At 38.7% G+C, this 13,423-nt stretch overlaps 2 protein-coding genes across 2 annotated transcripts; both read right to left on the bottom strand.

The window, feature by feature from the left end:
- Positions 1-5,999: 5,999 nt before the first annotated feature.
- LOC125782682 (general transcription factor II-I repeat domain-containing protein 2-like) lies at positions 6,000-7,941 on the bottom strand. The gene is made up of 2 exons (XM_049467443.1): positions 7,923-7,941; positions 6,000-7,411 (listed from the first exon to the last, which is right to left on the bottom strand). Exons 1-2 carry the CDS (start codon positions 7,939-7,941, stop codon positions 6,000-6,002), a joined length of 1,431 nt encoding a protein of 476 aa, XP_049323400.1.
- An 823-nt stretch (positions 7,942-8,764) lies between these two features.
- LOC125782581 (rho-related GTP-binding protein RhoG-like) lies at positions 8,765-10,102 on the bottom strand. The gene has a single exon (XM_049467001.1). The coding sequence runs from the start codon at positions 10,092-10,094 to the stop codon at positions 9,522-9,524; it is 573 nt and encodes a 190-aa protein (XP_049322958.1). The 5' UTR covers positions 10,095-10,102; the 3' UTR covers positions 8,765-9,521.
- Between the last annotated feature and the right edge of the window lie 3,321 nt (positions 10,103-13,423).

The following is a 13,423-nucleotide window of genomic DNA, read 5'->3' as shown; positions in this document are numbered from 1 at the left end:
TTATGCTTCCATGTCTCTTGACATGTTTAATGTCTTTGCTATCTTTTTATATCCATATCATTGCTTATAAAGAGCAATTACCTCCTCTTTAGACTTCTTTGACCATTGGCTGGAATTCACCACATTGCAAAGAGACCATTTAATTGTCTAGAAGGATGTAAATGTCAATGAATAAATCACAAAAAAGACAATGGTTGGTATATTAAGAAAATATTGTTGTAATGTAAGTTGCATTTGTCTATTATACAAGTCCTTATATGATCTGATTGGGAACAAGTAAAAAAAGTAAAAGTAAATGTTAAACTTGCTAAAACATTTACTGCATGTGGATTAAATACTTTTGAACACAACTGCATGCTCTTTTAAAATCCATAGTAAATGAAAGCTAATGTCTAGCAGTTAGGATATCTAAGGGTTAAAATGTCTGTTGCTGTAGTCAATTATAAGCCAGATCCTCACTTGTAGTAGCCAATCAGAAGTCAGTTTGTTAAGGTATAGCTAAAAATAGGTCAGGCAGGAGCAGAGAATCAATATTGCAGCTTACAGAGAACAGCAAGAGCGTAATACTGTTGCTTTTCTTTAACAAAATCTGTTCACAGTTTTTAAAGTCCAGTCTATCAGCCTTTAGGTTGATTCGAGTCAAAAAATTCGAGTCGAAATCTTAACCTGCAATGTACATTTCCCATGTAAGTTGCCCTAAGTTGAAGTAAGCCCCTATGATACTTGCATTCAAAGTCATGAAAGTGCCAGATGAAGACTGTGTTGACCTTGTTGATTGAACATATTAAACAGTAGCTAAAGAATGAAAGAACAAAGTGACTGTGAGGGAAGGATGTTGGTGAAATATATTTTATATTTTAAACATATGGATAAGGTACTGTACATTTCAGTCAATAGGCAAACTCCACTCCAGCACTACAATTCCCAGAATGTGGCTGCCAATCTCTTGTGTGCGAAGAACTGTTTTCATACCTGTCCATATAAATCTGTCTGTCTGCTTTCCTACCTTAGTTGCCTGCTTCAGTATTTACATGTCAATATTTACATTATACACTTAACTGGGACTCGGGGCATATCACCTTTCCTGTTCTGATCTGGGGAGGGAGAAAAGGTAAAAAGACACCACAGTGTCACCTCACCAAATTTGTTAATAACTCATCTGTACATCTTATTTGTCATATATACTAGTATACCATTGCATCTTAGGCCATTGTAAAAAAATAAATAAATAAACATTGTTAAATGTTGTAAACTTTGTAAAAAAAATGTTAAATGTGTTCTGATCTTCATCTAAGTCACAACAATAGATAAACACTGCTTAAACTAATACCAGACAAAACCTTATATGTTTGCATGGTTTTATGGAACACAACATGTTAACATTCACAATGAGGGGGAAAAAGGACCCCTAGGCTAATGACTTTTCTAAGAGCTAATTGGAGGCAGGATGTGATGAGATTGGATGTGTTGGTTAAAGCTGCCCTGCCCTATAAAAAAAAAAGAAAAACACCAGTTTTGAGTTTGCTGTTCTTAAGAAGCATTGCATGATGTGAATCTTGCCTCACACAAAAGAGCTCTCAGAAGACCTACGTTCAAGAATTGTTGACTTGCATGAAGCTGGAAGGGGTCTAAAAATGGAGAAAGTTCAGCACTGTTGCTACTCTCCCTAGGTGTGGTCATCCTGTAAATATGACTGCAAGAGCACAGCACAGAATGATCAATGAGGTGAGGAAGAATCCTAGAGTATCAGCTGAAGACTTACAGAAATCTCTGGTACATGCTAGCATTTTTGTTGACAAATCTACAATAAGGAAAGCATTAAACAAAAATGGAGATCATGGGAGGACACCATGGAGGAAGCCACTGCTGTCAAAAAAAAACATTGCTGCATGTTTGAAGTTTGCAAAAGAGCACCTGGATGTTCCACAGCAGTACTGGCTAAATATACTGTGGACAGATTAAACCAAAATTGAGTTGTTTAGAAGGAACACACAATGCTATGTGTGTAGAAAAAAGGCACAGCACACCATCATCAGAACCTCATCCCAACTGTAAAACATGGTGGAGGCGGCATCATGGTTTGGGGCTGCTTTGCTGCCCCAGGGTCTGGATGGATTGCCATCATTAGCGAAAAAATGAGTTCTCAAGTTTACTAAGACATTTTGCAAGAAAACTTAAGACCATCTGTCTGCCAACTGAAGCTCAACAGAATGGGTGATGCAACAGGACAGCGACCCAAAATAGAAATAAATCACTACAGAAAACATTTGGTTAAGGTTATTGCTGCCAGTTATTAAATACAAAGGTTCACATACCCCCCCACCCCCCTCAATCCCAAAGGGTTCATATACTTTTTCTTGAAACTGTATAATCATAGATACTGGAGCTATTTGTGCTGAGGTGGTGACTTACTGTAGATCCTTTTTCTTTCCAGTAATCCAAGGTAAAGCTATAGGTTAGTACCCCACTACACATTCCTGCCTGAAGCACATTCCAAAGAATGTTGGGAAAGGATAATTTTTGCTGCTAATGAGTCAATAATAGTAAATAATGATGTGGTTTCAAACAGGTGATTATAATCATGATTTAGTACAAAAGCAGTATGCACACACACAAATCATAAAGGAGAATATTGGTACCTGCAATGGAGTATACTCAGGCTTGGTCCTGGTTCTGTCTCAGGTCAGTTGTTATATGACAATAAAATAATAAAAACAGTCTAAATGTTCCAGAGTGTAAACCTATCCAGAGAGATTATCCTGCAGCTCAAGAAGTTAGAAGTTGTTTCTCCGAGTGCCCTTCGTTTCTGAAATGAAACTGCATGCTTGGTGAGGAATTTCTGAAAACTTGATTTTCGGGTCCTCTTGTGTGCGTAAGAGGTCTACTGCCAATCAATTCAACAAGATTTAGCAAGCACATAATGACACTGAGGTACAAAACATGAGGGCCTTTTATCTGTTGGTTACAGCAAACCCATTCAACAAGCTTCAGTTCATTTCTAGAGTACCAATCACCATTTTGGACACACTTTTCTATTCGATTGGAACTGTCATTAGATATGAGAGAGTATCAGACTTTATCTTTAGTCTTTTCAGAGTATTCTAATGATGGTTGGCATTAGAATGAAAACCTGCAGCAACAGCAGCCGTTTGAGGATAAGACTAAACACCCATGTTTTAACCGTGCTGGACCCAGTCCTACTGTAACACTGTAATCACCTCCACAGCAGAGGGCAGTGTAGTCATGTGAATTTTAATAAAAGAAAGGAATTCTCTCTAAATGTTTTGTTGTAGTTTGTCCATTTTTGAACTTTTGTGGGCCCTGATCTTTTACTGATCCACAGTGTCTCTTGTAAACCGGGAACATGTCACAGAAAACATTAGGCTGCAGTGCAGTGTGTGGTAATGATTGTGACTGGCTGGTGGCCACCTTTCAGAAAGTCATAAAAATGGATGCCCACTACTGCTTTGTGCCACAACAGCATCAGTATTATTTATTTTGTGATCAATAAAAACAATTAGTCATATTTAAAGCTTAAAAATTATTTATTACCAGGAAACTAATTTTCTCACAAAGTGCAGTTCATTCAATCTTAAAATAAATCTGTGTGTAGTGCTGTCATATTGGGGACAGGATACAGATAAAACAACAGTTGGGATAGTTGGAAACAGAAACAGTAGATAACCGGATAACAGTAGCCACGTAGACAAAACCATACCATAAACGGGAGACAGTCCTCAGTTCATACACGGAAAAGCCAGCAGTAGAGACAATCCAAAAAGCAGAAATGATAAACAGTCCAGGACAGGTCAAACACAGTTAATCCAATATCAGAGGTACAAGCAAAAATCGGCGTCGAAAAAAAAACAAAGACAAGGTCATACACAAACAATTCAGAGAAAGAGATAGTAACGCTTTGTAATGAGGATAAACCAACAATACCCGGCACAGGTGTGTGCGTGGGGTGCTCAGTATTCGGGACTTCCTGGAGGAAGCAGGTGATGTGTCACGTGATCGTGTGTGTGTGTGATGTCAGCGGGTGGTGTGTTCTGGGTAGTGTAGTTGTTTAACTGAGAGTGTGGGAGAAACAGGAGCGCTTTCAGCACCAGACCTGACAAGTGCGCTACTACCAAATATAAACTACCACATATAAACTACATAAAATGAGAACAAAATACACAGAAAGCTCTACAAACATTTTTTAATCTAGGAAATGATTCTATATTAAAGAGTAAACATTTCTCTTAACAAATTTATGTGTGTATGTATGTATGTATTATCAACTGCTAATCCATTAGTATGATCTTGTCATTAATGAATGAATTATCATTAATTATCAATCAATCAATCAACCTTTATTTTAAACTCGGAAGTACATTGAGGGTGACCCTCATTTTCAATGTAGCCGAGCAAATACAAATAGTGATTGAAAAAGCAAAATTAAAAGCAAATATTTAATATTTATGAAACAGAAGAATAAAACTGAAACTAAAAAATAAAACTATTTAGTAATAAGAATAAAATTAAAAAAAATTAAAAAAATTAAAATATATAATAACAGTATTACTGATAAAACATAATTTTAAAAAAATAAAATATTAAAATAAAATAATTATAAGAAAGTAAATACAAAAACAAAAATAATAAAATAAATTAAAATAAATAAATATATAAATAAATAAAGTATATAAAATAAATAAAATGAATATAAATATATATAAAAAAATAAGAGAACTAAAACATGAAGTAAAATAAATAATTAAGATTGAGTAAAACAGGTACAGGCTGTCTGAAGGTGGTTAGATATTAAAAGTTTAAAATGATTGAGTGACACCAGTGAGCTGAGTTTTAGTGTTTCCTGTAGTGAGTTCCAGCTCGCCAGTGCACTGTAGCTAAAAGCAGATTTTCCCAGTTCAGTAAAAACTCTCGGTACCTGGCAGCTGATCCAACCACTGGAGCGAGTCTGATAATTACTGTTATTAAAATTAATCAATGAAGTGATGTATTCTCTAATTAATTTATCATTAATTAGAGTTTAAAAACTCAGCATACCAAACAATCAATCAAACCACAATAATCAAAGTAAAATGAGCAAAACTAAGTTTCTGATCATTACTTTTACATTTAATGTTGATGTGTGTGACAGACATTTTGGACATTTTTGGAAAGCTCCACAAATACCTCCCTCACTCCGACTAGTTGTAGAGCTGAGCATTCAAGATATTTTATGGCTCCAATAAGATAAGGGACGCAGTCGGTCAAATTCCTCCTGACTGAAGGATGAAGGGTCTGGATCAGGGGTCCCCAAACTTTTTCCTGCGAGGGCCAAATAACTTTTCACTTCTCTGATGGGGGGCCGGAGTTAGTTTGATACAGAAAAAGGGTGACAATCACAGGGGTGCTGCAACATAAACATTTATTTTTTCAGAAAACACCACATAACCAAACATTAATAACCCTTTCCGGGATCTTCACAGAAAAAAGTCAGGAAATGAAAAATAACACTATTAACAAACTAAATAACACTATTTAAGAAAAAAATAACACCATTAACAAAATAAATAACACTATTTATGAAAAAAATAAGACCATTAAACAAAATAAATAACATTATTTATGAAATAATATCCAAATAACCCTCTCTGGGTTCTTCACAGAAAAAAAAAAGTCTGTGGAACATTAACTTTGTTGTGCTGTGCACATCTTAACAGGTAAAGTTATCAGAGCAGAATCTCTTTCTTAAATGACTCATATGAGTAGTCTCTCAAAGTTCTCGTGTTTCTTTCTCGTGTTTGTAGGTTCTAGAAGGCTTGTAGACACCACTGTTTGCAGCTTTCTCTCTCATCAACTTCCTTGTGACCTACACAGCACAGTACATTTTACTACCAGTATGGTTGTGGGGATGGATTTTATCCCAGTTGATTTTATTATGATCATATTTGTTTATACTCAGAATGACTCATTCAAGTCAGAAAAGTGAGCTTACCTATGTATGTTCATCAGTGTGAACTGTGGGCCTGCATTTGGCTGGGGAGAAGTTCAATGTCAGGTTCCATTCTAGTCACAGCCAGTCTCAAACACTGATGCAGATGTTCATCTGTCAATCTTGATCTCATCGGAGTTTTCAGGAGTTTCATGTGTGAAAAGGTTTGCTCGCAGATATACGTGCTGCCAAAAAGTGTGGACATCTTCATTGCGTGTTTTTTTATGTTAGGGTACGTGTCGTTTGGGAGTGCGGCATAGAAGTCAATAAGATTGTTGGGCTTGAACACGTCTTTCAGAACATCACAGTTCTGTAACTTGGCCAACTCAAACTGATAAGAAGGCTGGTCTTCATCGATGTCGGCAACAAATGGGTTCTGGAAAAGACGGATTTCTTTTGCATTAACATGTAGTTCACGGAATCGCACACCGAACTCCCCCTTGAGCATTTCCAGTGCTTCCACACACTTTTCAGTTGGGAACGGGACTGCTGGGTTATCTGCAGAGAGGTTTTGGGTAGCAGGGAGATGGATAAAGTTGTGCTTTTTCACTTGTTCCAAAAGCAGCGCTAGTTTCACCTCAAATGCTTTTATGTGGGAATACATGTCGCAAATGAGTTTCCCCTGGCCTTGTAGCTGCAAGTTAAGGCTGTTCAGCATTTCTGTCACGTCTGTTAAAAATGCCAGGTGCCATTTCCACTCTGGGTCCAGCAGCTCTGGGACCGTTTTGTCTTTTGAGTGAAGAAATGCGTTAATTTCGGGTAGCAGCTCATAAAAACGCCTCAAAACTCTGCCCCGGCTCAGCCATCGGACCTCTGTGTAATACAGCACATCGCCGTACGCAGACTCCAGCTCAGACAGGAATTGTTGGAACTCCCTGTGTTTAAGTCCCTTTGCTCTGATGAAGTTTATGCATGACACCACAACCTTCATAACAGAATCCCACTTCAACACTTTGCAGCACAGTGCTTGCTGGTGAATTAAGCAGTGGACTTGTAGCGGGGCGGTGAGACCCCGCTCTTCCATCTCCCGCTTCACGCGTCCTGTTAGACCCCGAGACGCGCCCACCATACAAGGAGCCCCGTCAGTCGTGATGCTGGCAAGCTTTGACCAGTCCAGGTCCAAATCTTGCATGGTTTGGCATACTTTGCCGAAAATATCCTCCCCCGTTGTAGTCCCTTTGAGACTTTGGAGGGCTGCTAGCTCCTCGCTCATCTCAAAGTTTGCGTTAACTCCACGAATGAAAATTACCAGCTGCGCTGTGTCCTGCACATCCGTGCTCTCATCCAATGCTAATGAAAAAAAGTCAAACTCTTTTGTCTTCTGCTGCAGCTGTGCATACACATTACCCCCGATTTCTTCGATGCGTCTGGTGATTGTACTCGCTGACAGACTCACTGCATTGAACACATCTTTCTTCTCGGGACACACTTGTGTTCAGGGGGCCGGGCCAAATGTGGAGGCGGGCCGTATCCGGCCTGCGGGCCGTAGTTTGGGGACCACTGGTCTGGATGAATCCACTGTAATAATTAAAGTGCAGTTTTTAAACACAGTTGGGACGTAGTCCTTGGGGAAGTCATTGGTAATAAAGGAGATTAAAAGGCAGGTATTTTCTGAAGCTTTATTTCCAACCAGCACACATTTGATGGTTTCCATTCAGCAGCTTGTTTATAGACCTGAAATAGTTTAAAACATGTTTTGTGCTGGGTTTCCATGTCAACTGCTATTTCTCATTAGATTCAGTGAAATTTGTGCCATTTATCTGATTAGTATGTGGAACAGTAAACTGTTTCTGGTAATCCCAATAAGGTTATTTTTTTAATTTCCACATACAACCCCAAACACCAAAACAAATCAAATGCAGTGTTTCTGCTAGAGCTTAGATTGGTCCCAAAAAATCCAGCCTGACCCAGCCCGAGCCCATGCATGTTCTGACCCGACCTGCCCCATAGACTGTCATTATGAGCCCGAGCCTGATTTAAACCTGACATTTTTTTAGTAAGTAGAGCGTTAAAACTGAGCTTTTTAAAAACATTTTTGGGCTGTCTAAATGAGTTCAGAATTATGTTAATTAACATTATAACACTAAAGAAGCACAGACATATTATTTAAGAATTTTTTTTATTAAGAACAGATCTCAGAATGATTAAAGCAAAAAAAACTATACAAACAATGATCCACAGGCACAAATTTAACATTTAACAATTTTAACACTTTCTGAACAAACATTTTAATATGTAGCATATAGCCTACGTCCAAAAACACACAAAAAAACAGCAATAAAACTATGCACTGCAAATCAAGTGGATAATATGGTAAGTGGAGGAGCTCACGTGTGCGTAGTGCCAGAGCTGCATGATTATAACTTGTGCAAATTTTATTAACAAAACAGGTTTAGATTTGTTACTTCGCTATATTGTGATTATTATGCCTTAGCCCACAGACCATTTTCTTAAGCCCGACCTGAGCCGGGCACATGTGCTCAACCCACATACACCTCCGCATGCTACACATACATATGGATATGCAGCAGTGCATAAACCCAGCTTTTACATCAACAATAAACAGAATATAAAGTAAAATAACATTGCTGTTCCTGTAAATGACCTGCTTGCACACCTTCACAGCGTAAATGCGCAAGTCAATTTCCTTTGCTGCGAAACACAGAATTAGCAATTTGCAATGTTTTAATTAATGCTGTCAGGCAATTCAAAACAATTATATAATTAGTTACATGATATGTGATTAATTAATCTAAATTGTCTAATTTAATCATATTTATCAAAGAATTTTAAAGTGTACAATTCAACTGAATCCACAGCTTAGGACAAAAATCGTACATTCCTTCTGCTTAATGATTTTGATTGTATACAGGTGTTTTACTTTTTTTGAAGACACCCTATATGATCAAGTGTGGCATTTACACTGAAACACTTTTCCTCTTGCTGTTTTCACTGGCAACAGTTCCACTCAGTGGAAGCTGGGATAAACAAAAATGAAGCGAAATAGGCAGCAAAATGTTGTTGTTGTTTTTTCTTCAAATTTTATGCAAGTTTCACTGAGCAGTGGCCAATCAGCATTGCATGGGAAGGGATTCATCACAACACAAGCCACAACCACAATTTAAACCTAAGTCCTTACAAGGAAGTCTGTTTACTCATCAGCCTTTTCCACAATGCAGCCTGCCAGTTATTTACATTCACAAAAGATCAGGATCTGATTTTTAGAAATGGGTAGAGACCAAAATACCCAAAACTGAAGATCAAATCATCATTTTATCATTTTTAGCAGTTGTCTCAATAATGCACAAAAAACATGATTTTTTTTAGGGTTCTTTATGGCTACTTCACCTCTGCAGATCACTACATTTGTGGGGGATTTGTATCCAACCTGTTGAATGAGCATAAACAGACACCATGTTGAGTGTTAATGAGAACACTCAACATGGTTTCTGATTTAAAAAATAAAGTTTTAGTCTTCCCTTTTACGAAATAATTAATCTGTGGACAAAGCACGGATTGGTCATCTTATCGTATTTCTTTATAACAAAATACAGGATTTTTCATGAGGCACAGGCTTTGTATTTAGGAAGGCACGGACTGCCTCCACGAACACTTCTCTCACTCCAACTTGCTTTAGAGCCGAGCATTCAAGGTATTTGGTAGCACCGATTTCTCGAGCAAGGGCCTCCCCCTGTTGTTTGGTGATAGGAGTCAAGTTCTGCTCCTTTAGTTTTTTTAAAGTGCTTGGATCTTCTCGTTTGTCCATTTGTGTGCCCACCAGCAGGAGGGGTGCGTTGGGGCAGTAATGACATACCTCAGGATACCACTTACACTTGACATTCTCATAAGAGGCTGGCGAAGCGATGGAGAAACATATGATGAAGACGTCTGTCTGGGGGTAGGATAAGGAACGCAATTGGTCATAGTCCTCACGACCTGCAGTGTCCCACAGGTTAAGGGTGAAGGATTTGGAATCCACTGTGATCTCTGAACTGTAGTTGTCAAAGACAGTTGGGATAAAATCCTCAGGGTAGGTATTGGTGGTGAAGGTGAGAAGGAGATAGGTCTTTCCCACAGCATCGCCAACCACCACACACTTCACACTCTTCATTTCAGAGCCTTTTCAGAGACCTGAAATAGTTCAAAAACAATTATTTTGTTGGCAAAATGTTAAAATGTATTTTTCTGTAGCAATTCTTAAGCCAGATCCTTGCTTGCAGTAGCCAATCAGTTGGTTAAGGTATAGCTAAAAATAGATCAGGCAGGAGCAGAGAAACAATATTGCAGCTTGCAGAGAACAGCAAGAGCGTAATACTATTGCTTTTCTTTAACAAAATCTCTGTTCACAGTTTTTAAAGTCCATTTTCTGCAAGCATCAGTCTACTAGTCTTTTGGTTGATGCATGCTAAGCTAATTTATCTGATCTGTGAGAGTAATGGATTGTTTAGATGTTGAGCGTCAGTCCCAATAATTGGAGAAAGATATCCCCACTACAAAAGTGGCATCATGAACAGGATGACACAGAGTGTGTTTTTTATTAGATTATTACTGTTGGCCACAGATTTTTTAGCTTCCAAAATGTTTAAGCTAGACCAATTAAGAAGAGAGTTTACAGAAATACAGTAGAGAATGGTAAAACAGCTTTACAACAGACCAGAGCAGAATAAAGTAAAGCCATTTCTCTGGCAAAGGCTTTCATTGAACAACAAGTGGCTACACATGACTAAAAACTCATGATGGCTGAGGTCCTTCTTCCAGGTGCAGGCTGCCTTCAAGTATGATTTTGGAGCTAGTAAGTATGACGTGATGTCTGTTCAAGTGGTTTTGATTGACAACAACATGAACACCCTGGAAAAATGCTTTTTTTTCATTTATTTATGTTTCTCTATTGATAATAGTGGTCAAATATATTTACAATACAGCAAACTAACAAAGGGCAATGTATTAGCTTTAGTTGAGCAGCATTTTTATCCAATAGAAATATCAGAAGAGAGTAAACCATTAAAAAACAGACTGTAGCTGCTGTTAAATCAGTGTTTTTTTTATACGCCATCAACTTGTGAAATCGGTGCTTACCTTATTGAGTTTCCCAATTGTAAATACGAGTTTGTGGTGGTGTTTCCAGCACGACTTGAAGGCAGCATAAGTCTGGCACCGATTGTTATATAAAATATCATTACATAAAACTCTTTGAGTCCAGATGCAAATGTTTACCTATGTTCTCTTACAGAAATGAAGAATGAAGCCAACGTTTGGTATGGTTTGAAAGACACAAGTGATGTATTCTTCACAGCCTGTGGTTACCCAGAATTTACTGTGCACATCCAACAGAAATTGGCTTAAAATAGCAGAATGTAAGATGTTATTTCTTTAAAGTGTGATGAAAAGGCACACAAGTTGCGTGCCTTAGTGGTGTCATGTGACACTTGTGGGTGACACCACCATCCTAAACACTTACTGGAATGCGGCTAACTTAACAATGCTGACTTATAACACCCAAAACTAGCACCATTAGCAACAAGTCCTACAGTCTGCAGGTCCGGATGCCTTGGCCCAAATTATGTTATACAGTACAGGCCAAAAGTTTGGACACACCTTCTCTTTTTCAATGCGTTTTCTTTATTTTCATGACTATTTACATTGTAGATTCTCACTGAAGGCATCAAAACTATGAATGAACATGTGGAGTTTTGTACTTAAAAAAATACGAAATAACTATATATATATTCTAGTTTCTTCAAAATAGCCACTCTTTGCTCTGATTACTGCACTGCACACTCTGGCATTCTCTCAATGAGCTTCAAGAGGTGGTCACCTGAAATGGTTTTCCAACAGTCTTGAAGGAGTTCCCAGAGGTGTTTGGCACTTGTTGGCCCCTTTGTCTTCACTCTGTGGTCCAGCTCACCCCAAACCATCTGGATTGTTGCTAATGGTGCTAGTTTTGGGTGTTATAAGTCAGCATTGTTAAGTTAGCCGCATTCCAGTAAGTGTTTAGGATGGTGGTGTCACCCACAAGTGTCACATGACACCACTAAGGCACGCAACTTGTGTGCCTTTTCATCACACTTTAAAGAAATAACATCTTACATTCTGCTATTTTAAGCCAATTTCTGTTGGATGTGCACAGTAAATTCTGGGTAACCACAGGCTGTGAAGAATACATCACTTGTGTCTTTCAAACCATACCAAACGTTGGCTTCATTTCTCAGCTGTAAACGCAGGATCCATCACTTCAGATCAGCTTTCTATGACGAATTGGCCAACAAAAGCAGATCACCTAGGCAGACAAACCAAGTCTCCCTGAAGCTGCAGGAGTCTCCCGCATTTCGGTAGCGGCTCCCTGATGCCCGCGAGTCACATATAATCTCCCGGAATTCAGAACGAGTGCCCCAAACGCGCACACAGGCGACGTTTTTTTCTCTAATTGCATGTGGGAAGGAGAGAGAGAAAACAGAGAGGGTTCTGATTGTCCTGTTCTCTGCAAAGAGTCTGTGAGACAGCCAATCAGTTTTTAGTGTGGGCGGGCAGTGTTTGTTCCACCATTGGGGAACTCTGTATGAGAACAGTCTGGATTGCTTTGTGTGAATGTTTGGCAAAGCGAGGCGACGTTCATTGGAGGAGCGCAGCGGCCGGGAGGTAGCGTAAGCCTTCAGGAGCGAGTGCAGGTAGGAAGGAGCCTGTTCTGTCATCACCTTGTAGGCGATTGTAAGAGCTTTGAATTTGATGCGAGCATCAACTGGTAGCCAATGGAGCTCAATGAGCAGCGGGGTGACATGTGCCCGTTTTGGCTGGTTGAAGACCAGACGTGCTGCTGCGTTCTGGATTTATTTAAAACAGATCCTGTATGTACTAAATCTTGCTGAATCTTGTGGAATTGATTGGCAGTAACATTATAATGATGACCAGAAAAAACAAGCCTTATAAGTTTCAGAAATCACTAAGCTACCAAGCATGCAGTTCCATTTTAGAAAATGAGGGACTGAACCTGACATGGCTGGATAGTTCTGTCGGTGTGGAGGCTGTTCCATGTGATAGCACTCTGAGAAACAACTTCTGAAGTCTTCAGCTCCAGGATAATCTCTCTGGGTAGGTTTACACTCTGGAACATTGAGTATTAGACTATTTTTATGTTTTTATTTTCATATGATAACTGACCTGAGACTGAACCAGGACCAAGACTGAGTATACTCCATTACAGGAGCCAAAACACTGTGTGTGACAAATAAACTTTGAAACTTAAAACTACTATTAGGTACATTTGATTTAGCATCATATGTACTGTGAAAGATTGACAAACTATCCTTTTAAAAGGGTGTCTGTAATCTGCTGAAAAACATTAATTGGGCCCCTGCATCACTTTAAAAAATACGCTATTAGTAGTCCACCAGCTTTTGTCAATTGTTGTTTTCACTTAAAAGTGGCTGCTAGGGGTGTGTATCA

This window comes from Astyanax mexicanus, chromosome 18, assembly GCF_023375975.1.
Source record: "Astyanax mexicanus isolate ESR-SI-001 chromosome 18, AstMex3_surface, whole genome shotgun sequence".
In the NCBI taxonomy this organism is placed as follows: Eukaryota; Metazoa; Chordata; class Actinopteri; order Characiformes; family Acestrorhamphidae; genus Astyanax; species Astyanax mexicanus.
Note: the sequence above shows the minus strand (reverse complement) of the source record. Positions and strands in the feature narration are given on the sequence as shown.

Coding starts and splice junctions, on each gene's coding strand:
- LOC125782581 (XM_049467001.1), bottom strand. CDS start 10,094: ATGAAGAGTGTGAAGTGTGTGGTGGTTGGCGATGCTGTGGGAAAGACC.